The 27,949-nt window shown below is 43.0% G+C and overlaps 1 protein-coding gene across 4 annotated transcripts; it reads left to right on the top strand.

Moving 5' to 3' along the window:
• The first annotated feature begins 483 nt into the window (after nt 1-483).
• Nucleotides 484-26,005, top strand: NME8 (NME/NM23 family member 8). 4 transcript variants are annotated; one of them, XM_083578033.1, is made up of 17 exons: nt 530-580; nt 1,146-1,255; nt 2,357-2,397; nt 2,492-2,549; nt 4,562-4,668; nt 6,586-6,657; nt 9,056-9,172; nt 11,038-11,104; nt 13,246-13,322; nt 14,936-15,028; nt 16,627-16,847; nt 18,872-19,050; nt 20,312-20,456; nt 21,256-21,363; nt 22,187-22,338; nt 23,973-24,117; nt 25,690-26,005. In XM_083578033.1, the coding sequence occupies exons 3-17, from the start codon at nt 2,365-2,367 to the stop codon at nt 25,937-25,939; spliced, it is 1,824 nt and encodes a 607-aa protein (XP_083434159.1). In that variant the 5' UTR covers nt 530-580; nt 1,146-1,255; nt 2,357-2,364; the 3' UTR covers nt 25,940-26,005. The 4 variants fall into 4 exon arrangements, with proteins under 4 accessions (XP_083434160.1, XP_083434158.1, XP_083434161.1 ...); XM_083578034.1 differs by lacking the exon at nt 1,146-1,255 and having other exon boundaries at nt 484-580; nt 4,565-4,668; XM_083578032.1 differs by lacking the exon at nt 1,146-1,255 and having other exon boundaries at nt 484-580.
• Nucleotides 26,006-27,949: the final 1,944 nt, after the last annotated feature.

Here is a 27,949-nt window from a genome sequence, read left to right as displayed (position 1 = left end):
CCCCCCCCCCCATGCTGTCTCCACAGCGGTCTCTCGATGAATAGGGGCCACTGCTGATCTCCTTCCAACCCCCAGGGAGGAAATGATGGGAGGGTGCCCTCTGGGATCTCCTGGGGTCTTCACTCACCCAGCATGATTCGGAGTGGGCCTGATTCCCCCGTGACAGCCTTTGATTCCCAGTTCAACCATTGGGTAAGGTTGATTTGATTCCCTCCCTTGTTCCTAAAGTAGATCTTCACTCTGCCCATCTTCCCTGGGGGTGGGGGGCATTTTGTGGTTTGCCTCAGGTGCCAAAAGGTCTTGGGCCAGCCCAGCAGCTCTCTCGTGGCTCCTTGGTTTGGCGAGAGCCTTCATAGTCACCTCTCAGGTACTAGGTCCATCCGAGGTGCTGCATGTCCACCAGCCAACTGAGCCCAGGCTGAGTGCAGGTCCTCCCCAACTCATTCCTGACCATTGGCTTCTACCTGAATGTTCTTTGGTGACCATAGCAACAGCCGTAACTGCCTGCACCTCCATCTCCCATCCTTCCTGAAGGTTCATTTCGCTCTATGGAAGTGGTTTCCCTGGACCAGTTAACACAGTGTGTATAAAGACATGGCATGCTCATGGCGTCTGTGTGTATGGAAGTGAGATTTATGTTAATGCAGTGGACACCGTGTGTGTGTGGTTGCAATTACATTTATTGCTATTTTGCGTGGCCTGGATGACCTTGCTGTGGTGTTGGGCCTTCTCAGCCTAAAGGACAAAGAGAGACACAGTCACAGGACAAGGTTATAGGAGACAGTCTGTTCCAACCATTAGCCACCTTGTCCCAAGAAGATGCTTCAGAGGTGCACAGGATGACAGGGAAGTTTCATCCTAAAATTAATCCTGGGGAGTTGAGGTGAAGAAGTGGGATGCTTCATCCCTAAAATAAACATGGCAAAGAAGTTCAGATGAGCTTTAGCCCTTGCTATCCTTATCCAGATCTGACCTGCTTGACACTCAAAAACACTTCACTGAGGCCCAACAAAAATTTTTCAACCCTCCAGAACTGGAATGAATAAACTGTAACTGATGGGCATTGCTAAAGATGTGTATTATGTACTCATATTATTATATCTAGGATGAACACATGTTGGCTTTTGTCTGTCTGTGTGTATCAGAATTAGTAATGTTGTTCCGAGGGCACTGAATGCATTGTGTTCTGCAAGCCAGTTGCAGAAGTGGAAAGCCACACAATGTTCTGTCAACATCATTTCCCCAAGAAAATAATGTGAGCATAATAATGGGATTAATTTATATTGTTGGTTTGAATCAAGTCTTTAAAAATGACAAGGTATATGTGAGATGACTTCAGGTTTTTAAAATCAGTAATATGTGGAAATATACTAGCAAATCCTTGTTATACTGTTGATCTCAAATTTCATTGTAGGAATTCCTACAGTTATTTTCATGCTATCTAACCCACTCTACTAGTGTAGAAAAGATCGATTCCAGCAGAATAGATGCTTTGAAATAAATATATTGAGAACTTTGGTGCCCACCTAATGTTTTGGAAGTTTAGAGTTGTTGCTAACTCTGTGGAGGTTGAGCTAATGGCGAATAATCTGTTACAGGCAGTAGAATAACCAGTCTTAACACGAAGAATGTCATAACTTAATTTCCTGCTTCACATATCTAATGAAGATGACTGTGGTCCATTAAATCTTTTGCCACAATAAATTTCTTTAAGGTGCTACAAGGTTCTTCTTTCTTTTTTGCTTTCCCCCTCAATGTTTTAATGAAAGACAAGGGTTGGAGACAGATGACTGATTAAGGGAGTTGCAGGTGAAGACATCATTTCCCTTGCTATGAACACCCAGGGTGGTACTCAACCAGTTTTTACTTGGAGTATATTAATGACTCTTGGTCATGTTCATTAATTTCAACAGGTCTGCTCTGAGAAAAACTTAGGTGAATACCGCCCTCATGTTTATTTTATTTTTGTCAATTCGAAAAATCTGAAAATTTTATTTTTCAAGATCTGGATGGGGGCATACCCTATGGACAATAATGAAAACGCCCTAAAATATGAAATGCACTAAGGGATGAACTGCTGTGTTTTCACTAACCGAGGAAACTGGGGGAATTGATATTTAATGGCCAAATGATCACATTGTCTGGGTTTGCTGCTGCATAGAGCTGTAAATAAAAAATCCAGCCACATTAAAACGAGCTGAAATTTATATTGACTTTTTTTGCGAGTGTGTTAACGGGTTGCAATGGACATGAATAACTGAGGCTCAATAATTTCAGTGGGACTACTCTGAGTGGGATTTAGTTATAATCCAATATCTTTCTCAGTCGTCTGTTTGTTACATTTCCACAATTATAGGGAATAAGATGGCAAGCAAGAAGAAGGAAGTTCAGCTACAGGTATAGATTTTGTCTTTTATCTTAATTATTCAGCTGCTTGCTGGAACACCCAGCACTTTAAAGCTGACAAAACTCTATGTTTGCTTTATTTTAGGCAGTAATACTTACTCAAGAACAATGGGAAGAAATGTTGCTGAAGAAAGGTCTAACAGGTACAATTCCCCCCTTTCCTCTTATATACTAAAGTGTGTGTGTGCAAGCATGTACGCACCAGTGTTTAATTGCGTGCACCCACTGCAGTGCATTTACAAGTGCATGTACTTTGTAACCCCTTTACTGTCCTTACAAAAATAAATTCCTGTATGATTTTAACTTTTAAGAACTTATATATTGTAAGTAGTCCAAAAATATGCAGTGAAATAAAGTGTGGAAATATAGGCTGTTAGATCTTTAAAATATGCCCTGTCAAGTCAGTTCCAAAATTTCCCTCTTCCCCCAGAATAAGAAAAGATCACACGTTTGGTAAGTTAAAACTTGGTTTACTTACTAACTCTCCAAAGGTCGTGTTCATATGCTTTCCCATACATCAGTCAGAAAAGTGGCAGAGGCAGTAAAACTTAGTTATAAAGTGGAAAAAGTTTCTGTACAATTGGTGTAGGAACTTAAGAGTGGCTAGTGAGAGCCATGCGGTTGAGCTGGAGCAATCGCCTCAAACCTTTTCACATACTGAGCTGCTCAGGTAGACTGGGGGTGAACAATAGGCTTTATTACCTATTTCCTGGTTATCCCACAAACATTCCCAGTGGTTCTAGGTGCATTTTTTTAAAATGGGCAACTTAAATGCAAAGAAGTTACACTTACTGTCACATCTAGTCTGACTACCAGGCTTAGTAGCACAGAAAGCCAATGTCTGATTTGCAGGCTGCATAGCTCTTGGTTTGAACCCTAGTGGCACCTGACATCTGTGTACTGTAAAATCAGACTGCAAAGGCATACATTTTTTGAGTTTTCTTATTTTCATTAAATATGTTTAATAATAATGATGATGATAATAATAATAATAATAATAATAATAATAATAATAATAATACCTCGCCCATCTGGCTGGGTTTCCCCAGCCACTCTTGTCGGCTCCCAACAGAAGACTAAAAGGTTCCCTAAACAGGGCTGCCTTCAGACGTCTTCTAAAAGTCAGATAGTTGTTTATTTCCTTCACATCTGACGGGAGGGCGTGCCACAGGGCGGGTGCCACTACCGAGAAGGCCCTCTGCCTGGTTCCCTATAACTTTGCTTCTCGCAGTGATGGAACCACCAGAAGGCCCTTGGCGCTGGACCTCAGTGCAGTGGCGGAGGAAGAGGAGTGCGGGGAGAGCGCAACATCCCTGGCAGTGCACCACGCCCCCAGGATGCCCGCCACGCTCCCAGGACGCGCGCCAGCCCCGCCCCTGCCTGCTCTCCGCTCCCCCTCCGCCCCCCGGTGCCGGAGCATGAAGCTCCACCACTGCCTCAGTGTCTGGGCTGAATGATGGGAGTGGAGACGCTCCTTCAGGTATACTGGGCTGAGGCCGTTTAGGGCTTTAAAGGTCAGCACCAACACTTTAAATTGTGCCTGGAAACGTACTGGGAGCCAATGCAGGTCTTTCAGGACCGGTATAATATGGTCTCTGCGGCCACCTGGCAGTCACTGTGTTCACCTGTGCTGGGCCTGCATCTACCACATATGGCAGGCTACACATCTGAAAACAAGTATTGGCATTCTGCCAGTTCTTGAAGACATGCCTAGACGTGGCCTTCTGGTCTTATTTTTAATTATTTTAAACTGTTTAAATTGTTATGCCTTTTAACTGGCTTGTGTATATTTTAATTAAAGGGGTTTTAATGTTTTGATAAGACTGTTCCATTGTGTATTTTAATTACGCATGGATTTTATAATTGATTTTATGCTTGTAAACTTAGATGCCATTTTGGTATACAAGTGGTGTATAAATAAATTTATAGTAGTAACAGATGTAGTGAAACTTAAAACATGTGTTAATTCCTGGAATACGATTGCTTACTATTATTGATACATCATGCCTATTATTAAATTGTGATCTTTCCCATAAAACCTGGTAAAAACATGGTTTCAATAGAGGGGCATGTCGCTGCCCCCAGATCAGAAAAAACAATATCCCCCATTTGAAGTTACACATTTTATTTAGGCACCTTGTTGTGTGTTTTCCAGTAGTAGATGTATATCAGGCTTGGTGCGGACCTTGCAAAGCTGTCTTGAGCTTATTCAGAAAACTAAAAAATGAATATGGTGAAGATGATCTTCTGCATTTTGCGGTGGTAAGGATCCAGATATGAAGCCTTCCAATACCAAACATTTTGGGGGAAGTATACTTTTGTGCCCTGTGATTAATGTCCTTGTTGCAGTTTCAGCAAAACACTGAAGAATATATTCCAAATGCACTGTCATTATTTTATTGCTAGGTCGACTGATTTCAGCTGCTGGAGAAATCCTGTTGTCACATATCAGGGTTGCCATACGTTCGGAATTTCCTGGACATATCCAGAATACTGCAGTTGGAAGCAGTGTCTGGGTGGAAATTGCCCCCTCCCCTGCAAAAAAATGTCCAGGAAAATTCAGACATATGGCAACCCATGTCGGTAGTGTCGTTTTTGGCAATTATCCTTAAAAATAGCCCCAAAACTACTACCTTTTTTTTCCAGATTTGCCCAAAAAAGCTCAACAACAACTACTTTTCTGCACGGATTTTCACTGTTTGAAATATTGGAACCCTATCACATATGAAAAGCTACTGCATAGTTAGAAAAGAGGGGAGGAGTAACAGAATTATAATATATGAACCCTAGCGGTGGCGCTGTGGTCTAAACCACAGAGCCTAGGGCTTGCTGATCAGAAGGTCGGCAGTTCGAATCCCCGTGACGGGGTGAGCTCCCGTTGCTCGGTCCCAGCTCCTGCCCACCTAGCAGTTCAAAAGCACATCAAAGTGCGAGTAGATAAATAGGTACTGCTCTGGTGGAAAGGTAAATGGCATTTCTGTGTGCTGCTCTGGTTCGCCAGAGTCATACCGGCCACATGACCTGGAAGCTGTCTGCGGACAAATGTCGGCTCCCTCGGCCCATAGAGTGAGATGAGCGCACAACCCCAGAGTCATCCCCGATTCGACCTAATGGTCAGGGGTACCTTTACCTTTACCTTTTAGCCACCTTCAAGCTAAATATACAAGAATTAGTACAGATGTAGTTCATCTACAAATAGTATTGCAAAAAATAAAAATCAAGCCTTGGGAATACGTAACTTTCAGAAGGAGAGGGTATTCTGCCCTCAAATTTTAGAACACAAAATATTGTTTAACAGATCTTCACTGTTCATTTCAGAGAGTGTTCCACATCCCTAAAGACCAATGTTAAAGATTCTGGATTTTCCAAAATGTTGAAATACTGCTCCCACTGCTGGTTTGGGAAGTGCTGTACACCACATTCCACATCTATCATGCCGTTTCTTATTAAATACCAGGTTTTGATGTTTTTACCTGAAACCCACTTTGATCTGAATTGGGGAAAAGAACGACCAAGCTGTCTTTTAACCTGGTAATGTGTGCAGAGCTTTACACATTTTAATGTCCCATTGATTTCAGTGAAATATTAAGCAAGCATGTGCTTAACTCTTGCTTTCCCTTTAAAACTAATGGGATTTCAGAGTACTTACCTTTGGCTAGAAGAATGCTATTTATTTCCTTACATTTGCATTTTTCAGTAGCACCATCTATGGTCGCATTAACGGTGAACGGTGAAGTCTTGCAAATATTTATTGTGAATGGGATCTAAACTGGAAACAAGGCAGGAAGCTATCAGCAGACTGCAAATCAAAATTCTCAGTGAGCCAGCCAGTAGTACTCTACAGAGAATCTACAGTGGTACCTCTGGTTAAGAACTTAATTCATTCTGGAGGTCCGTTCTTAACCCAAAACCGTTCTTAACCTGAGGTACCACTTTAGCTAATGGGGCCTCCTGCTGTCGCCACGCCGCCGGCACACAATTTCTGGTCTCATCCTGGGGCAAAGTTCTCAACCTGAGGTACTACTTTTGGGTTAGTGGAGTCTGTAACCTGAAGTGTTTGTAACCCGAGGTGTCTGTAGCCCGAGGTACCACTGTATATGGGAATTGCTATAGTATAGCTTGGCTTGCAGGTGTTTTGAAAAATAATAATGTAGGTTATATATCTGTCCTTCATTTTAGGCAGAGGCTAACAGCATTCCAAGTCTGCTCCCCTTTAAAGATAAATGTGAACCCGCTTTTATCTTCTGTGTGGTAAGTACACGGTGAATGACTTTAGTTTTTGTTTTGCTGGTGACTAATTCTCAGTTAATTCTTCAGATTGAAAAGAGGCGCATCATTGAAGTATGGATTTATATGAAATAGTTGACTATGGAGTTGGAACAACTGACAACAAACTAGTGATAGATGTCAAAATTAAAAAATTAAAAAATTGTCCAGTAGCACCTTAGAGACCAACTAAGTTTGTTCTGGGTATAAGCTTTCATGTGCATGCATACTTCTTCAGATACACTGAAACAGAAGTCACCAGACCCTTATACAGTGGTACCTCGGGTTAAGTACTTAATTCGTTCCGGAGGTCCGTTCTTAATCTGAAACTGTTCTTAACCTGAAGCACCACTTTAGCTAATGGGGCCTCCCGCTGCCGCCGCGCCGCCGGAGCACGATTTCTGTTCTTATCCTGAAGCAAAGTTCTTAACCTGAAGCACTATTTCTGAGTTAGCGGAGTCTGTAACCTGAAGCGTATGTAACCTGAAGCGTATGTAACCTGAGGTACCACTGTATATAGTGGGAGGGTGGGGTGGGGTTTTTGTCAGAAGGGTAGTTGGAGATGGGTGATAGATGTGCCACACATAGAGATCAGCGTATCAGCACATCTTTCTGCTAGGTCACAAAACATCAAGGGATTCAGAATACCCCAGGTCACACATATGCAGAGTATTCTATATGCCAATATGCTCAGGCCAGGGGCGGATTTAGGGGAGTACGGCCGGTTTGGTGGCACTGGGGACAGATCCATGGGTCAACACAGGGGGCATCACAACTATGATGTAGAATGGCTTATTATTTGAACCATTGCCATTGAGAATCTCAAGCTTAGTCTGTAGACATCAGTGTTATCTCCAACATCCTCTGAACAGTCCTAAACAAAGCAGTTGTCAGATAAGAAACCAGTAAAGGTTCAGTGGTGCAGAAATTTAATTGATCACATAAATCAAACGAAATATTTTGATCATTTGAACCAAGTGCCTCCAATTGTTTGGAGTAGCAGATTTTTAAACAAACAAACAAACAAACAAACAAACAAACAAACAAACATTTTAATACAAAAATAATACAAGAACTTAAGAAACAACTGAAACTAACAGGAATGCATGAATCCTCTTGGTATACCAGCAGGTGCCACAAGAAGCATTTACCTCTGTGATAGGAGAAAGGGGGATGCCTCATCGAAGGCTGAACCACACTTACCTTTCCTCCATTCTTTAAAGTTCCACATCAAACTGCCTCCCCCCCTTTTTTTTTGCCCTGGAGTTTTCACCGCAAAAACCCACTCCTTTAAGCTCAATCGGAGGAAACTCCAGTCCATGGAAAACCTGAATTAACGTTTGCACCGACTGAGCACTAAAGACTGGATTTTTGCAGGGAAAGCTCCAAAAGGGGGGGGGGTTAAAATGCTCGGACACAGAGCGTTTAATCATGAACCTGTGCCTGAAAAGAGTGGGGCAAAGAGTGTGGATAAGCCCTGACATAGTCCCTGCCATCTTTTGGAAGTGTGTGGTGATGCAGAGCTGGGAATTTGTGTCACAATGTTGTGATCATGAGGGATCAGGGACTTCTAAATTTTCTTCCATCACCTTCCACAGCTAAGTCTCCCAGTGTTCCCACACCACTGACCCCCCCTCCAGTTTGTTTATGCAAATGGAATAAACAATTAATTATAATGTATAGGTAGATTCATGCTATGCTAGTTGAGCTGAGTTCCCATGGAAATCATAATGGCAAATCATGGTTAACTTTTTACATTGATTCCAATAGGCTCAGCAGGAGCTTAACTAACCTTTGGTGCAATCCTATGCATTTTTACTCAGAAGTAGTCACACTGAGGTCATTGGGACTTACTTCAAAGTAGGTGAACATAGGACTGCGGTCTTACAGTGCCATCTTGTGCAGGTCTCCTCAGAAATAAGTTCAATGAGACTCACTCACAGGCAAGTGAGTATAACACGCATTTGAAAGATAATGATCAATGCTGCTGATTTTTGTTAATTTTAATTATTTTAGATCATTGCGTTTATGGTGTTTTTGTGATATTTTGAGCAGACTTGGGTGGCTATTCCCAAAAAGATAGGATATAAAATATAATTTTTAAGCAAAGATAAATACGTTTAGGGTGATAACCAGAGTTAGTCATACTCAGAATAGACCCACTGAAATAACTGGACTTAAGTTATTTAGGTTTGAGTGTGACTCGCCTTGGATACCACTGATAGGATTGCAGCCATAGGCTTTCAGGTTGCTGGACGCGAATAAAGCACATAAAACGAAAGGTTTGCATCTGGAAAATATTTGTTGTTAGAAACCAATTAAAACATACAAAACTATGAGATGTTGCTGAACACTGTTTTATTTGGGCAAATATTATTTGCAGGATGGCAAGATGGTAGATATTGTGAGAGGCGCGAATGGACCTCTTTTGTGTAGAAAAGTCATAGAGATAGTAGAACGAGAGAGAAGAATCATAGCAGGAGAAGCAGAAAGACCAGAGGTAACTCGGCCTTGACTGAGTATTGGCATATTTTATTAAGAAGTACGGTTGCCTGCTCTTTCTAATGCTCTGTGTTCTGCTTAATTGCTGATATGATTTTTATTCTTTGTACACATTCCTGTTTTCATTGGTTTGAAAGTGCTACCCTGAGTATATGTTCACCCTACATACTTATTGATTTCTTTCCCCCGTCAGACCATTTCTCTATTGCAAACTGCTTTGGAAATGATGCAGAGAGTTTTGAAAATTAACTCCAATCCTAAGGGTGCAATTCGCTAGGAGTGCCCATTCATGGTGTCTAGGGCTGCCCCACACCATTAAAGCACATTTGAAACACATTCCCCGCACCCTCAAAGAATTCTGGGCACTGCAGTTTCTTAAGGCTAACTGGGAAGTGTAACACTTGTGAGGGGTAAACTAGGTGGGTGATGATCTACAATGGCTTATGATCGATGGCACTTGCACACGACAATATCGGGTGGAAGCTGAAGTTAATCAGAACAATTCTAGGAAACGTAAATGGACACAGGCACCATTGGATACTATGAATGTGCAGTTGTGGGTGGCACTGTGGTCTAAACCACTGAGCCTAGGACTTGCCAATCAGAAGGTCGGCGGTTCGAATCCCCATGACGGGGTGAGCTCCCGTTGCTCAGTCCCAGCTCCTGCCCACCTAGCAGTTCGAAATCCCGTCAAAGCACAAGTAGATAAATAGGTACCACTCTGGCGGGAAGGTAAACAGCATTTCCGTGTGCTGCTCCGGTTCGCCAGAAGCGGCTTAGTCATGCTGGCCACATGACCCGGAAGCTGTCTGTGGACAAACGCCGGCTCCTTTGGCCTATAGAGCAAGATGAGCACCGCAACCCCAGAGTCATCCGTGACTGGATCTAACAGTCAGGGGCACTTTTACCTTTATTTCCATGGGTCTTGTTGTGTGGGGCAGGGTTGCAGCAAATTTGGGGTTGCACAGATGCACTGGCAGCGCCGGTCCAGCACTCCCACTGGTGCGTTACAAACAGCCTGGACCTCCCACCCAGGTAAGCTGCAGCAATGCCCGTGTCAAGAGGGTGCCTTTGCAGCTCTGCGACACCCACCCTTTGCAACCTACCATGTTCAATGGAACATAATCTCAGAAACGTGTGCACCAGCTTGCCATTTTAAGCACAGAAGTTCCTATTGGTGCCGAGCGGTGCAGTCATAAACTAATCTACTCCGAATCACAGCTCACCAAATTCAGTGGGAGGGAGCCCAATGACAGGGAAGCAGACGGCACCAGAGCCAATGACAGGCAGAGCCAATTTATTCTAGTTTTGTCGCCATCTTCCCTCTCCTGAGTTCTACAAGGCGGACCCTGAGACCGAGGAGCCGGAAGGCAGGGCCACACCCTGGAAAGTTGTAAGAAAGAAAGCAGGCAAGGTAACAGCTGCCATGGGAGGCCCTGAATTCTGTCAGGATGGCAGCTGGGGTGTAGGGAGTGTGGGAGAGTAGCCTTTTCAGCCCCTCCAGAAGACACCCCCTAAAACTACTAATAGTGGGGTGGGGGTGGTATATTGAAGAAACACCACAGCAGGGGAGATTATCCCCTTCCCTCCAAACTGCAGTCCTGAACCAGTGCTCTCCTCCCCATCCCTGGCTTTTATCCAATCAAAGCTGTCTTACCTTGCAGCTGATGGTATCTATCCATTGATGCTTTCTTGGTGCTATCTTTCCATCCATCCATCTGCCTATGGAGAATCTATATTGGTGATGTTTCATTTCTATACTGTTTGGAAACTTTCGAAAGAACTGTCTCACGATTGCGTCCTTACCAAATATTATTTTGAAAAGTTGGTATGACCGTAATGTAACAGTGAAAACATTTTCAGTTGCCAGAACTTCTGTTTGTGGAGGAGAAAGAATCTGATGAAGAACTTGTAGAAGAAGAAGCTGTCGGCAAGTTTTCCTGATAGATTTTTTTAATTTTTAGATAGGTAGCAAATCAGTGGTGTGATCGTTGTTGTCGCCCATTAGCCGTTTGTTGGTAGGAATGTCTTAACAGGAGACAGATGCCCCCGCAGCTCCAATGGGGAGGAGTTAAGCATGCTCTTACACCAGTGTGGTGTAGTGGTTAAGAGCGGTAGACTTGTAATCTGGGGAACCGGGTTCGCGTCTCCGCTCCTCCACATGCAGCTGCTGGGTGACCTTGGGCCAGTCACACTTCTCTGAAGTATCTCAGCCCCACTCACCTCACAGAGTGTTTGTTGTGGGGGAGGAAGGGAAAGGAGAATGTTAGCCGCTTTGAGACTCCTTCGGGTAGTGATAAAGCGGGATATCAAATCCAAACTCTTCTTCTCTTCTTCTTCTTTCCCACCATCCTGCCTCGGGGTCCATAGAACTGTGACTCGCTCAACCTCTGGTCAGCCATGCTGCTTACCAGGTGCTAGAGGTGGAGGGGAAAGGCAGCGGTGAGGTTGGCACAGTGCAAACACTCAGGTGGGTAGTGTGCCAGCCTCTTCACTGCCACCCCCTCCCTGTCTTCCTCCTTATAAGCAGCAATGCAACCAGCCAGAGGGTCAGGGGAGTGCCACTGCCCAGCCACACTGTCGGCTGTGGACTGCAAGGCCAGCACCACATTATGGCCATTGCAGGCCTGCCATACAACAGGGTAGAGCAGGGGTCAGCAAACTTACTGCGCCTAGGAGTATCTCCAGTGCCGATCGTGCGGTGGGTCGGAGGGCGGGGGAGCGCATGCCCATATGCATGTGCATACGCTATTTCCGGCACCCTTCTGGGTTGGAGGAACATTGGAAATAGCTTGTGCGCATGTGCACAGGCCTCCTCCGACCCGGATGTGCACTGGAAATAATGCTTGAGCATGCACAAATAACTCTTGTGCATGCACACAAGCTATTTCCGGTGCTCCTCTGACCCGGAAGTGGGCAGTCCCGCAGCGACGGTAAGAGTGGGTGGCGGCAGGGGTCACCACAGGCCGGATAAATGAGTCCCTCGGGCCTTGTCCGGCCCACGGGCCTTAGTTTGGAAACCCCTGGGGTAGAGTGACCTGCTTCAGGCTGCCCTGTGAAGTGGGCAAGACATGAAGGCAGGAATTGATATCTGAATGAGGCAGCAAGACTTTTGAAAGGAAAATGTCTGCACCTACAGCCACTCAAAGCAAATTCAAGGAAGAGTTTCCCATTCTAGTGGTTCTTTCTGATGCCCAGAGTATTAAAAAATGCCAATCTGTCAGCATTTCAGACCAAATTTTCTGATATCTGAAAAAAGAACCCCCATTTGTCATTTTCTTTTTACTCATCTTGGGTAAGGATGCAGACAAAAGAGGCAAATGTTTCACGCCGCTGGGGGTACAAACAGGCATGGGTTTTATCGGGACCAATTTTTAGTCTTCTGTTCTACTAACTAGACAAACTTAGAGGGAGGTTTTTTGTTGCTAGAAAAATACAAATTGGATAAGGTGGACTTACTGGAACTGATTTTCAGTCAGCTATACTACCAGTGTCTTTTAAACATAGTTTTGTTTGTCCTGATCACGTTTTTCATACTTAGCTACCTGTATGATAATGTCATTTGGAATCTCCTTCCTGAAGACACAGATATGAAATTGTGATGTGGTGCTGTTTTTGATGGTCAGATGTGGTCAGATGCCTGTAAGGATTTGCATTTAAATGCAGTGGCACCTCGATTTTCGGATGTCTCCATTGCCAAACGTTTCAGTTTTCAAACCCCAAAAACCCTGAACTAAATGCTTCTGTTTTTTAACATGCCTTGGAAGTCAAACGGCTTCTGCTTGCGTGTACATGTTGTTTTTTACAGTTTTCTCGGTTGAATTGGCAGACTGCCCTTTGTGCCTCAGTTTTCAAACTTTTTGGAAGTTGAACGGTCTTCTGGAATGGATTACATTTGAAAACCGAGGTACCACTGTAAATGGATCCCACACGGGGGAGGCATAGATGTTAGTGCTTGTTAAAGCATCACAGGCATGTATCTATAAAAGAACATTTGACATAGGAAGTTACTTAGTACGTAGTCTTGTTCTTATATGGTGAATGTTATATACACTCCTGCTTCTCTTTTAGAGGAGGAAAAATACACTGTTGTGATCATAAAACCTGATGCGGTTGAAGCAGGAAAAGTTGAAGAAATTAAACAAACGGTAAAGAAAACTTTTTTTACCGAAAAATATGAAACAATACTGATTCATTTGAAAACTAAGATGGCAGGAATTTGCTAAGCCAGATGCGCAAAACTTCCATATGAAAACAGACCAAGAGCCATGTGTTTGACAAATTATCCTGGTTTTTTTTCCAGCTTCAGGAAGGCCATAAAGGAGCTTAGTAAGCTGTCTTACATGGCAAGGGGGCTGAAACTATTTTGGTGGGCTGTAAATACTTGCACAGTGATGTATTAAATGCTGTGCTAATCTGTATTTCTTTGTAATCTGTAGCATGGATACTGCTCCTTTGAAAAGCCAGAGAGCTTTTGTTTGGCCGCTTACACTCTCCATATTTGCTCTGCATCCAGTATGGTCCCATCCCTGGTTTGGAAAGCAGTTAACCATAAGCCATATACATAAGCCATATATATCCTGTACCTGTTGTAGCATTTCTTATGAAATCCTGCATTTTGATGTGCTGTCCCACAAAACAGCTTAGATCTGAATTGAGAAAAGCAACTGCATTTTAGACCAGTAATGTGCACACAGTCATTGTGCCAGTAACCCTGATATACCACTTCATCAAGCACTATGATAAAACCACTATCTACTTTTGCATTATATGCTTATTTTCCCTCCTATCGGTTGCTAAGCAACAGTGGCTGTAGCAACTGATAACTTTTTTAACAGGCTCAAAACTTAAAGGCAGTATGCCCTGCGTTTTCCACTACATGTTAATTTCATGGTGAAGAGATTTACAAACCTTGCTTGCATGAATTTAGAACATCGTACTTGCAACGAGTCACTGCTTTAAATATAATATTTCAGGATTGGTTAAATACTTTTGTGCAAAATCAAATTACTGGATACAAGCTTTTCAGCACAATCCTATCTGTACATTTAACCAATAGCTCAGCCCTAATCTTCTAACAAAAGGGCCGCGGGTGGTGCTGTGGGTTAAACCACAGAGCCTAGGACTTGCTGATCAGAAGGTCGGCGGTTCGAATCCCCGTGACAGGGTGAGCTCCCATTGCTCAGTCCCTGCTCCTGCCAACCTAGCAGTTTGAAAGCACGTCAAAGTGCAAGTAGATAAATAGGTACCGCTCCAGCGGGAAGGTAAACGGCATTTCTGTGCGCTGCTCTGGTTCTCCAGAAGCAGCTTAGTCATGCTGGCCACATGACCTGGAAAAACTGTCTGCAGACAAACGCCGGCTCCCTCGGCCAATAAAGCGAGATGAGCGCCGCAACCCCAGAGTCGGTCGCGACTGGACCTAATGGTCAGGGGTCCCTTTTAATCTTCTAACAATGCTTAGATGATCAGGCAATTTTGTGGGCATGCTGGTCTGCTGTAACAGAGAATGAAAAAGGGGTATCAAAGATGGCTTTCCATCCTAAAAATGATTGGTCACATTAAATTGTATGTTGCACCGCCCTGTTTGTTTAAAGTTTTTACATCAAGATTATGGCGATACATGAATTTATTTAATTTTCATTTGTTCCTTTGTTCAGATCAGATAACTGATCAGTTAAAAGTTATTTGATTCGTTGCACTGCTTAAACACAGCCTAATAACCCAACCTTTTTTCTTCTGAAATGTGCTCCGATAACTGAAGATTACAGAAGCAGGCTTTAACATTCTTGCAGAAGCCCTGCGGACATTAACGGATGAGCAAGTTAGGGATTTTTATCAAGACAAATCAGAAGAGGTAAGAAGAACAGATAAATGTGGGAGAACATAGCCATTCATGTAGATAATCAAAATGATTGATTACATGAATTGCATGTTAGCATAGCTGTGGGGAAATAATCTAGTTACTATTTTAACTCACCGAAAACCAATGCTGGCCTTGCTGTGCCTCATCCCCCTTTCCACCGTTTCAGGTCCCCATACACGTCAACAGCAATGGAATTCCCACCAGTTAGCTTCCAGTTGGTCACATCACTCCTGTTTACTGGGAGGCAGAGGCGCAATGCAGCACCAAGGTCCACATGGTGCAAATGCACTAGCAGGAGGCTTTTGGGAAATGATTTATAATGAAATGAAAAAAAGAGTAACCTTTGTTAAAAAACCAGAAGCCTTTTTATTGGGTATCCTAGGAGCGGTGATTTCAAAAGAACAGAGAAAATGGTTTATGTATGCTACGATGGCCGCCCAGATGCTGTTAGCTCAAAGGTGGAGAGAAAGCAGTCCTGGCCAAAGCAGACTGGCAAACCAAGTTAATAGACTATGCTGAAATGGCAAAACTAACTGGAAAGCTCAGAAATGAAGATGACAAGAAATTTAAAAAAGAATGGGAAATGTTTATCATGTACTTCAAAAAGTATCGTCAACAGGTTAATACATTGGCAGGATTTTAAGAACGCTTGTAATTTTAGAAATAGAGTAGGAAATTTGAGATAAAATAATAATAATTTGGAATAGAAATGATATGCAGTTGAAAAAGAAATTTAAGGAACCGGGGGAGGGAAGTCACGGGATTTGCAGAATCCCATTTTATGGATTTGATATGGCTTTTACGTATATTTTTCTTTGTTTGCGTTTGTTGTTGTTTGTTTTGTTGAAAAATTAATAAAAATATTTTTTAAAAAACGAAAGACAAATGCACTAGCAGGAATACTGGATTGGCTCTGCCAGTGCATTTGCCAAGCATCATTCTCGACGTTGCCTGGTCCCTGCCCTCTGCCTTCCGGTGAGCAGCCCCAATGCAGCCAGCCAGAGGTCAGCCCACCATGGGGCTGCTACTGGATAGAACGTAAACTTCTATATTTGAAATATTTTAGGATCTCAGTAGCATTGCTAGATTAAAGGTAAAGGGACCCCTGACCATTAGCTCCAGTCATGACCGACTCTGGGGTTGTGGCACTCATCTCGCTTTACTGTCTGAGGGAGCCGGCGTACAGCTTCCGGGTCATGTGGGCAGCATGACTAAGCCGCTTCTGGTGAACCAGAGCAGCGCACGGAAACACCGTTTACCTTCCCACCGGAGCAGTACCTATTGATCTACTTGCACTTTGACGTGCTTTCGAACTGCTAGGTTGGCAGGATCAGGGACCGAGCAATGGGAGCTCACCCTGTCGCGGGGATTCGAACTGCAACCTTCTGATCGGCAAGTCCTAGGCTCTGTGGTTTAACCCACAGCGCCACCCGCGTCCCTATTCCTAGATTACCTAATGAATATAACAATATGTTGTTACAGGCACCTTGTATCTCGGTAATAACAGGGAGAAATGTAGTGCTAAATTAATTGATGGTGAGTCTTCTTTCCTGGCCCTTAATGACAAAAATACTTTCCCACCCCCCCAGCTTGACTTTGAAGAGTTTGTTTCATTTATGCTGTCTGGACCATGCCATGTGCTGATCGTTTCTGAAGGAAAGCAAACACACGAGGTTATGCCTTATTTACAAGAATTGGCTCCTGGAGAACTGAAGGAGGGAGAGGAGGAGGAAGAAGAAGAAGAGGAGGAGGAGGAGGAGGAGGAGGAGGAAGAAGGGTATCGGAAACCTCCAAGTGAAGCGCCAGCCAGGTAGATTCCAACATGGAGTGTGTGAGTATATGGGTGTGCAGGTGGATGTGATTCCTCCCACCCAATACGTGATTGACAGTAATATTGCTTGCGCATTGGATACCATGTGCAGGATTTTTCAAATCTACCCTGGTATTTCAAGTGTGTCTTCATGCTAGGCAATATCAGATTTACTTCACTCAACAATTTATTTTTTATTAATTTCATTTCTATACCGCTTTATATTTTAACAGCATATTAAAACACCGATAAAACAATCCAGAATCAAACATTTCTGAAGAAAGTCAAATATAGAGTATACAGTCGAAGCAACATAATTAACAGAAAACTAAAATATTATCTTTGAAAATTCAAAAATAAAACGTAATAAAGGAGGTCAACTACAGAATACATATTGCCGTGTTCAGACCCAGAAACCTCCACCCTAAATAAATTCACACTTGACTCATAATTTTGGTTTGGTTTTTGGCAGAATTTAGGCCACAACTTTATTGATTACAACAAGTGAGTGGTTGCATAGGCTCTGGTTTGACTAGCTCCCTGCACCGTGGCAGGTAGCACTGACCCAGGGCACCAGCATAGGTCAGCCTAGGGTGAACACCTGGAACAGCGGAAAGCCGGGAACAGGCTAGCTCTGCCACCCAAATGTCCCCCTGGACTCAGGCACGGGCATAACCCCCTCTAAGGGGTTGACCAAACCATCGAGTCCCTGAATTCCCTGAATACCCTTCACATAGGGATGGCGAGAGCGAGGCAATATCAGATTTACTTCACTCAACAATTTATTTTTTATTAATTTCATTTCTATACCGCTTTATATTTTAACAGCGTATTAAAACATCAATAAAACAATCCAGAATCAAACATTTCTGAAGAAAGTCAAATATAGAGTATACAGTCAAAGCAACCTAATTAACAGAAAACTAAAATATTATCTTTAAAAATTCAAAAATAAAACGTAACTAAGGAGGTCAACTACAGAATACATATTTAACACAAACAAAGTTAACAAAAAAATCTTAAACATTTTTTAAAAAATTGGTAAGTGAAGTCAAACATAAAATGCACATTTAAAACAGCATAATTAACAAGAGAATAAAATATTATCGTAAGCATGACAAGGCTGGTTGGAAATTTTCTCTGCATCTACAGTAATTTCCTTCTAACCTTACAGTTTGCAATCTCCTCCCATACACCTCTAACTCAGGATAGGACATCATGCATCAGATGGAAGTAGACTATAGTCCATGAAAGGTTAGGACTTAATAAAGGGGCTGGGGCTGCAAAATAATTGCACAACTGCCCCTCTGGAAAGCCACTGTTATTTTATTCTTCGGGGTGGGGAGGGGTTCACTCTGACATGCCTTCAACTCTGACCTTTCGGCTTAACTTGAAGACGAGCTGGAATTAATTTCTGAATGGGCATGTGCAGAACCGCAGGTTTCTCTCCCAGATTTCCTTTTCCTTATAGGTTACTCACGATTTCTTCTGGAGTTTTGGTTTAACCCATTTTAATATGCAATGGTGTACACCGGTAGGGGCAGTGGCACAGGCACCAACTCCTAGGGGGTCCTTTCAGCCCCCCAATAAAATATTTGAGGGGGTTGGGGCCCCCCAAAGTTCATGAGCATTGCCATTCAAATGGGGTGTGTGGACTGCGCCTTGTGATCAATTATGTGAGGCAGTCTGGGCAGTTACAAAGCACAGGGCACCAAGCTGTGGGGGCGCAAAACTGAGATGATCCAAAGTTGAGAAGTTCCATTTGGGGGCACCAAATTTTGGCCTCACCCAGGGCGCCATATTACAAAAGTTTACCAAAGTCTGCCCTTGTACACACCAGCCCCTCTCTCTCTTGCCTCTGAAATTATGTTTTGAATTATGTCTGTCTATTGCAGCAAGATTAGTGTTTCACAGCCAAATCTATAAATTTCACCTCAAAGCTATTGTGATGCATTAAGTGCTCATTTTGTACTTTGCAAAATGTTTAACAGTGGTTACATTTATATTATTTTACCCTTTATTAGCTTGAAAGGGTTCTTGGAAGGCCAGGCTATGTCAGATTTATGTGACGTTCATGACAGAGTGGAAGAAGCAAGCCGCGAATTGGCCTTCTTCTTCCCTGATTTTTCCAAGCCGAAGAAAGGCCCAGCTCTTGAAAAAACAGTGGCCTTGATTAGACCTTCTCTCTTGAGGGAAAGGAGAGGTTAGTGAACGTCAATACACAATTCTCTCCGTATTCTTGACATGTTGCTGGGTCCAGAAATGTAGCCGCAGAAGCCATTCTTGCATTGACTCTGTACCAGGGACTGCTATGCGCAGGGCAGTATCTTACAATACCCAACACAATAATAATAATAATAATAATACCTTTATTGTCAATGTACAACCTGTGCACAATGAAATTAACCGAGCTCCCCCCCCCCAAACACTCAGTCTCATTGCACGGTGTGTGCTTGTTGCACAACACACCAACCCTGAAAGTCAGTTGCACTGTATTATTTTCCGTTCAACAGCCCATGGAGAGAAACTGTTTTTTAGCCTGTTGGTACGACTGATTATACTTCTGTATCTCCTGCCCGAGGGTAGAAGATTAAAGAAATGCTGGCCGGGGTGTGAATCTTCCTTGAGAATTTTTCTCGCTCTCCTAAGGCAACGATCCCTTGCGACGTCATCTAGCGGGCTCAGGGGACAGCCCATGATATCATGTGCTGTATTCACCATCCTCTGTAGAGACTTTCTGTCCGTGGCTGTCAAGCCAACGTACCACATTGTGATACCATATGAGAGGACACTTTCTATTGTGGACCGGTAGAAGGAGGTCATCAATTGTTGTTTAACGTTCTTTTGCAAGACGCTGAGGAAATGGAGTCTCTGTTGGGCCTTCCTAACCACCTGGGTTATATTGTTTTTCCAAGTGAGGTCTTCACTAAGGTAAACTCCCAGAAATTTGAAGGAAGAGACTCTCTCCACACACACACCCCTGATATACAAGGGTGCTAGTTCCTCCGAAAGTCCAACACCAGCTCCTTTGTCTTGCTAATATTTAGGTGCAAGTTATTCTGTAAGCACCATGTAGGTACTTTTTGAACCTCTCCCCTGTACGCTGATTCATCTCCACCTGTAATAAGACCCATTATGGTAGTATCACCTGCAAACTTAATAATTACAGTGGATGGATCAGATGAAATATACGAGTATAGGTAAGGACTCAGCACACATCAAAACACAATGGGTTTTGATGTTAAAAGTTGCATAGCACAATATGGCTGCCACAAGGGGCGTGGCCTAACAAAAAACTTAAGAGGCAGCCATTTCCAATGGATGTGATGGCAGTGGCCTGGCTGGGTGGGCGAGAACGCCCCCACTTTTTGAAAGCAGCCGCCTCCCCAGTCTTGCTGTATTCACAGAGTACCGTGGGGTGGGGTGCCTACATGTGTTAACTGTTAATCATCTTTTGCATGCAGATTCTATTCTGAAACGGATTGAGGAAGATGGCTTTCAGATAGCAATGCAAAGAGAAATCGTCTTAACAGAAGAGCAAGCTCGTGAGTTTTACAAAGAGCATGAAGGTCAAGATTATTTCCCAGCTCTCCTGGAACAAATGACCAGGTGCGCCGCTTGCGAAGCAAGAGCTTTAAACGCAGGGAGATAAATTTATTTTACACACCGCAACTCTGAAACTTGGTGGAAGGGTGAGAATCAAATATTAATCAGGGATGTATAAAATGAGCACAAAATCACAGGTACAGAATGTATTACATACACAGCCTCTGGTTCAAGCTGCCCTCATGGGATCCCAAACTGAGCAGTGAATCATATTATTGTCTCCTGTTCAACTTCATGGGGCCTCTGTCATTTAATTTAGCCCTTCCCAGTGATGGGATTGGCACCACCACTAGAGTTCCAGGTTTTCTGGTAAAATGGACAATCAGATGATCAGTTTTGGGGAGAATGTTGGGCAAAGTTGAGATTACTTCCAGACAAGGAGGGAATGCTATCTATTTGGTCCTATATTAAGATAAAGTTATGTGTACGGGTCCCATAAGTAAAACAGACCAGCAGAAAACACACAAAAATAACCTAGGCTCCTGCGTATCCACTTTTTTATGAGTAAATTTATTTAAAATGCTATGAATATTGTGCATAACATATTTCTCAAACTAGTGGGGATGCTGCATTTAACCAAGTATTTTCCCCTTTTTTCTGTCTAGTTTGTTTAATAAATTCCTTACTTTATTGGCAACCCTGACTGAGCTATTTCAGTTAATAGCAGAGCACTTAGAATCGCTTTGGTACGAGTGATTCACATGGAATTTGTTAATGGTTTTATAAATGCAAAAAAGAGAGCTAATCATGAGTTTGTAACAGGTCTTTTTAAAAACCTTCTGCTTTTATTTGCACCGGACAGCGGACCAACTCTGGCACTTGCTTTGGTACGAGAAAATGCGATACAGAAATGGAGAGCTTTACTGGGCCCAAAGATAGTAGAGGAAGCAAAGGAACAATGCCCAACAAGGTATTTAAACACACACACACACACACATACAAATACACTGCATTCTGATAGAGACGCCTGTGCTAGTAGCCTAGGGCATAAGTACAGTAAAGTTAAAGCCATGTTGTAATTTGTTTGACAATAGTGCCATCCTCTGGACAGTGTTGCATGCTTCCTTCTGCTACATTCCCCCCCCCCCCCCCCGTGCCATTGAACCCATATTTTAGTGGTTAGCGTATTATAAAAATGATTGCATTGTTTTGTCAATGCCGTGATTTGACAAAGGTGAAAAAGTTGCATCTCTGAATAATGCAGATTCGCAGATCCCTGTGCCCTAACCTGTCAGTAACGTGGGGGAGGGGGGACTGTTTCCCCAGGCTGAACCCCAACTACATCCTTTTGTAGGGGGATAACTTGGAAACGGGACGCAGGTGGTGCTGTGTTCTAAACCACTGAGCCTCTTGGGCTTGCCAATCAGAAGGTCGGCGGTTCAAATCCCCGTGACGGGGTGAGCTCCCGTTGCTCTGTCCCTGCTCCTGCCAACCTAGCAGTTCAAAAGCATGTCAAAGTGCAAGTAGATAAATAGGTAAGTAGCTCTGGTGGGAAGGTAAACAGCATTTCCGTGCGCTTCTCTGGTTTCGCCAGAAGCGGCTTAGTCATGCTGGCCACATGACACAGAAAAACTTGTCTGCGGACAAACATCGGCCGGGAAAGTGAGATGAGCGCCGCAACCCCAGAGTCGTTCGCGACTGGACTTAACTGACAGGGGTCCTTTACCTTTTTTAACTTGGAAACATAAAGGTTCTGTGTCCTATATCTAATTTCCCAATTTCGTGGTCTCTAGTTTACGTGCTGAGTTCGCGATTGACAACACACCCATCAATCAGCTGCATGGAAGCACAACCTCTGAACAAGCTGCAAAGGAACTGGAATTCTTCTTTCCTGTGCAAAACACTTTTGCTGTCATTAAACCCACTGCTTTTGAGGAGCACAAAGGTAAACAGCCGGAGAATAGTACACACACCCACTCTTAGATATTCCTTAGGCCAGAGGTCAGCAGACTTTTTCAGCAGGGGGCCGGTCCACTGTCCCTCAGATCTGGGGGGGGACTATATTTTTTTGGGGGGGAATGAAGGAATTCCTGTGCCCCACAAATAACGCAGAGATGCATTTTAAATAAAAGCACACATTCTACTCATGTACAAATCCGCAGACAGTTGGGCCGGATCTGGCTCCTCGGGCCTTAGTTTGCCTACCTATGCCTTAGGCATTTCAGGAAGGAGCAGGATAGTACCTTCAACCCTCCCCCCCCCCCATGATGCTGATGTCTCTCCCAGTCATTTCAAACACTGTGATCATGTGTACAGTGTTGATGAGACATGGACTGATCATGTTGTTCGGATGCCTAATTATCGTCTTCCAAAGCAACTACTCTATTCTGAACTTAAAAATGGTAAGCATAATGCTGGTGGTCAACAAAAGAGGTTCAAAGACTCTCTCAACTAAAAATATGTAGTGTAAACTGGGAAACACTGGCCTGTGAGCTCTCCAGTTGGAGAACAGCCTTGACCAAAGGTTTCATGGACTTTGAAGACACTCAAACTCAGGACAAAAGGGAGAAACGCACTAAGAGGAAGGCATGCTTGGCAAATCCACACCGTGATCAACTCCCACCCAGAAACCTATGTCCCCACTGTGGAAGGACGTGTGGATCCAGAATTGGCCTCCACAATCCCTTACGGACTGACTTTTAAAACCGTGTTTATGGAAGACAATTTTACTCGGCTATGAGTGATTGCCTAAGAAGTATCTGGACAAGGATAGCCTAATTTCCACTGTCAATGCTCTGCTAACCTCTAGGGTAGATTACAGCAACACATTTTATGTAGGGCTGCATCTGAAGACTGTCCGGAAACTTCAGTTGGTGCAAAATTTGGTGGCCAGGTTGCTCAATGGGGCAAGACGGTTTGGGCATATTACACTGATCCTGGTCCGACTGCACTGGCTGCCGATTAGCTTCTGGGCCCAATTCAAAGTGCTGGTTTTGACTATAAAACCTTAAATGGCTCAGGACCGCAGTACTTTAAGGACCGCCTCTCTCCACATGAACTGACCCGGATCCTGTCATCATAATCTAATCTTCTTTGTGCACCTCCTTGAGAGGTCTGGAGGGAGGCAACACGAGAACAGGCCTTCTCTGCAGTGGCTCCCCACTTGTAGAATGCTCTCCCCAAAGAGACTCACCTGGCACCTTCATTTTACACCTTTCAGCACCCGGCAGAAACCTTCCTTTTCAACCAGGCCTTTGGCTGATAAATATTCTATGCCCTTTTAAATGTGTTTGTGGCAGGTGGTGGAGGGAGGGGAGTTTATTGGTTTGTGGTTTTTTCTTCTTGTTTTTATTATGCATTTTGTGTTTTTTGTTGTGAACTGCCCCGAAATCTACAGATTAAAGGCAGTATACACATTTAAAAAATAAAATTTAACAAATAAAAAGGGGGAGAAAAAAGTTGGTTTCCAAGCTAGTATCATTAAAATAATAAACAAAGGTAAGAATATAATTTACTAGTCTTTAAAAGTTTAAGCACTTTTGAAGTTCTCAGTTCTAAACACACTTTTTTCCCTTTTAGATGAAATTCTACAAGAAGTAAAACAGGCTGGATTCATCATATCTGAAATGAAAGAAACAAACATCTCTTCCGAGTTGGCAGCGCAGTTTTATAAAAACCAAGAAGGAAAACCCTTTTATGATCAGCTTATAAATTATATGTCTGAGTAAGTGCCTGTTTTTTGTTTTAATTAAATCCACAGGAAGTATAGCAGGCCTAACTTGGAAGTCAACAGGCAGGCAGACAGCTTCTGGTACTGTCATGGATGTTTTAGGTATTTTTGGCACCTAGGGAGGAGACTCTTTCTGGACCATTCAGGAATGGAGGGTGGGACCTCAGCAGCTCCAAAATGGTGTTCTGGAACTTCATGGCTGGGTTTGCTAAGGTGGCGGCAATGAATATGGCAAACAAAGCAGCATAAGGAATAGAAAGGAAGGAGCTTGCTGCTAAGACTTCCTGGCTAAAGGAAAATGACTTGCTTTGAATTCCTATATAAAATGGTTTGGGAATCACTGCATTTAGTATCCAAAAAACCATCCAGTCATCATAACACTAATTTTATGCTCCAGTCACCGTTTACAAAATATATCAAACATGGATGAACAAATATTGCAGATTCATAGATGTCAATGTCATATACTGTATTTAACAGTCAATCCTGCATTGTTGTTTTTGTGTGTGTTTTAAATCCTTAACTTCCTGCTATGAATACTTCCTGTATTTCATGATGAAATACATGCACATCTTCTGGATTTTCTATGATCCAGATCTCCAAGTTTAACTGGAAACTCCCTTCCTGGTATCAAATGGCACCTTGTCAATTTTTCCTTTGTAGTCTTATCCAAGTTAAAATCCAGCCATCCAGATTTTGTAAAGCTAATTTTATATGCAGAAATAGCGCTGAATTATTATTTAAACTGGTTTGAAAGTTATTCAAAGATATTTACAGGATGCTGTACAAAGTCTGATTTCAACTGAGCCTGAACTGGCAAAAAGACTCAACAAAACTCCTTTGGGAGTTATAGTTCAGGAGCATCTGGAGGGCCAAACGTTCCCCACCCTTGTCTTAGGATAAAAAAAAAAATCTGTTAAAAATTCATTAAGAACCCTGAACTATCAGTTCCTTGCAGGATTAAAAAGAAAGTTCCTTGCAGAATTAAAACTAAAGTGGCAGAAGTACATAATGTGACTGATGAAACTTCATCGAGTTTGCAAAACAATTTTTCACACATGCAAATAGTAATTTGGTGAAATTGAAACATCCTGTTTTAAAAAAGGTTTTTCATCCAGAGCCTTTCGGCTGCTGCATGTAGAAAAAGAGTGCTCAGAATGTGCACTGTGCAACATCCTGATGTTCTGTGGCGCAACCATGTTGCAAAATGGCCTGTTTTATTTTTGTTAGAGCAGAGAAGGTTGTTAATCTACCTTCAGCATCAGTAGTAGTGTAATAATCTCATGTAAAGCTTTTAGACAAATGGGAAATGGGTAGATCACTGGTACATAACTGCAAAAATGAGTGAAAACTGCCCCACCTATATCCCATGCGTAATTTGGCTACCATGGACTGTGCTGCTTTAGGATAAACATATACCTCTGATATATTATCATAGGCAGCATTCTGATATGAGCTTGCCTTGTTCATCTTGTGCAGAATGTCCTGCTAGTTATGTCAACACCAGCAGCTACAGAATCAGATTGTTAGCGTAACATAAATCTTTGAATGCTTTGGTTTTTCCAGTGGCCCCTCAATGGTGATGATTCTAACCAAAGAAAATGCTGTGGAGGAATGGCGGCAATTAATGGGACCGACAGACCCAGAACAAGCAAAAGAAACTCATCCCACCTCATTACGGGCTAAATTTGCAAAAGATATTTTGTGCAACGCTGTTCACGGATCCTCTAATGCAGAACATGCTGTGCAGAGCATTAATTTTGCCTTTGGAGATATTGATCTAGAGGACCTAAAACACAAATATGTCTATGTCTAGTAGAATGGTCAGTGTGATTTTTTATTTGCAATATATGCCATAACTAATAAATGAGTTAGACTTGTCTTTTTCTGATTAGCATTGTGTTACTAGTCAATTTTGCAACGTGCAACTGTTCCACACTGATAGCAGTGGAAATCTTGCCTTTGGCTTCAAGGAGGAAATTGCATCCTCTGATGGGGGGGGCTACATTACATCCTAGCAGAGTGATGTTCTATGGTGAGGCTTAACTACAAGAATTTCATCATCATCAAACATTGTTTGTATAATACAAACACGTGACTGAACATTGTGCTTGTAGTTCTTTCTGTGGTTAATATTGCAAAGTAATTGCATAATATGCTACTAACAGCTTTTAGACCTGTTGATGATTACATGTTTCAGGAAGCTATTACTTCTGAGAGTTTGTATATGGCTGCGTTGGTGGGAAACTCTGGCACTTTCTACCCCACAACTTAGTTCAGTAATAGAAAATTAAGCAAAAGTGACATTTGATTCTTTTAAAAAAAACCTCTATCTCTCAAGGGCAGAACTAGTTGCTTATAGCAGACACAAGGTTGCTACCAAAAAACCAGTCATTGGACAACTCCTCATTCCTCAATAACATACAGTGGTACCTCGGGTTACAGACGCTTCAGGTTACAGACTCCGCTAACCCAGAAATAGTGCCTCAGTTTAAGAACTTTGCTTCAGGATGAGAACAGAAATTGTGCTCCGGCGGCGCGGCAGCAGCGGGAGGCCCCATTAGCTAAAGTGGTGCTTCAGGTTAAGAACAGATTCAGGTTAAGTATGGACCTCCAGAACGAATTAAGTACTTAACCCAAGGTACCACTGTATAGGGATGCTCTGTCCATGGCATGATGCCGTTATGCTGCTGCTGTCCCGACCCTGCTCCTCTTCATTGATTCCCATTTTCAGGCTCAGGCTCACATTTATGGGCCAACATCAGCTCCCTTTGCCTTGTGCAGAAAGGTGGAATGTGTGTGCCTTGAGCACTCCTACAAAATGAGTGTTGGCTCATAAGGAAAATTCCAAAATCCACACTAAAGCAACCAGCCCATCCCTAGACAAGGGGGCATCACTCCAGAGACTTGGATTCCAGTACCTGCTCTGCCAAGGAGCTATTGTGATCCATCTATTTTTCATGGTGGATGTGAGCATGAAATAATAATAATTGTTGTTGTTTGTTTGTTTGTTTGTTTGTTTGTTTGTTTATACCCTGCCCATCTGGCTGGGTTTCCTCAGTCACTCTGGGCAGCTCCCAACAGAATACTAAAAACATGATAAATACATCAAACATTAAAAACTTCCCTAAACAGGGCTACCTTCAGATGTCTTCTGAAAGTCAGATAGTTGTTTATTTCCTTGACATCTTGACACAGGGTAGGTGTCACCACCGAGAAGGCCCTCTGCCTGATTCCCTGTAACCTCACATCTCACAGGGAGGGAACCACCAAAAGGCCCTCAGAAATGGGATGATTCCTGTGTAGCTCCTTGAAGGAAAAGCTGGATACAAATGTAAGACAAAAATAACAGATGCTCAGTTAGGTTTTGTTTATAAATATATTGTTATGAGTTTGGGGAGGGCACATGGGCGTAGCCAGGATTTATGTTGGGGGGCAGAACTGAGTTACCTGGGATGTGATTGGTCAGTTAGTTATGTATTTCTTTTGTTTACTTGATTTAGAGGGGCAGCTGCCCCCTGCACCTGCTGGCTATGCCCATAGGGTGCAGAAACCCCGTAATCTCTACATTCAGTGAAGGGTTAGAATTTGATCCAATTCATAAATTCATAAATTTAGCCAGGGCTGGAAATAACATCGTCTAGTTTCCTCTTGAGGTCAGCCTGGTGATGGCTCGCTGGGGGTGGGTCACGGAAGAAACAAGAGGCTGATAATGGCCTGGATTGTTGGATAATGGTAAGCCACCTGCAAAACATCAGACCCTCTACCCTTGGCCTGATGTAAGCAACGGGGGCCTTTTGCAATTGGCTCAAGAAACAGAGGTTGC

Source organism: Podarcis filfolensis (genome assembly GCF_964270895.1).
Source record: "Podarcis filfolensis genome assembly, chromosome: 12".
Taxonomy (NCBI): Eukaryota; Metazoa; Chordata; class Lepidosauria; order Squamata; family Lacertidae; genus Podarcis; species Podarcis filfolensis.
This window is presented reverse-complemented; position numbering and strand designations above follow the sequence as displayed.

Excerpts from the sequence above, each read along its gene's own strand:
- NME8 (XM_083578032.1), top strand. The coding sequence starts at position 2,365 with ATGGCAAGCAAGAAGAAGGAAGTTCAGCTACAG. Across the intron at positions 15,029-16,626 it reads ATCAAGACAAATCAGAAGAG|CTTGACTTTGAAGAGTTTGT; the intron begins GTAAGAAGAACA and ends CCACCCCCCCAG. Across the intron at positions 24,118-25,689 it reads CTTATAAATTATATGTCTGA|TGGCCCCTCAATGGTGATGA; the intron begins GTAAGTGCCTGT and ends TGGTTTTTCCAG.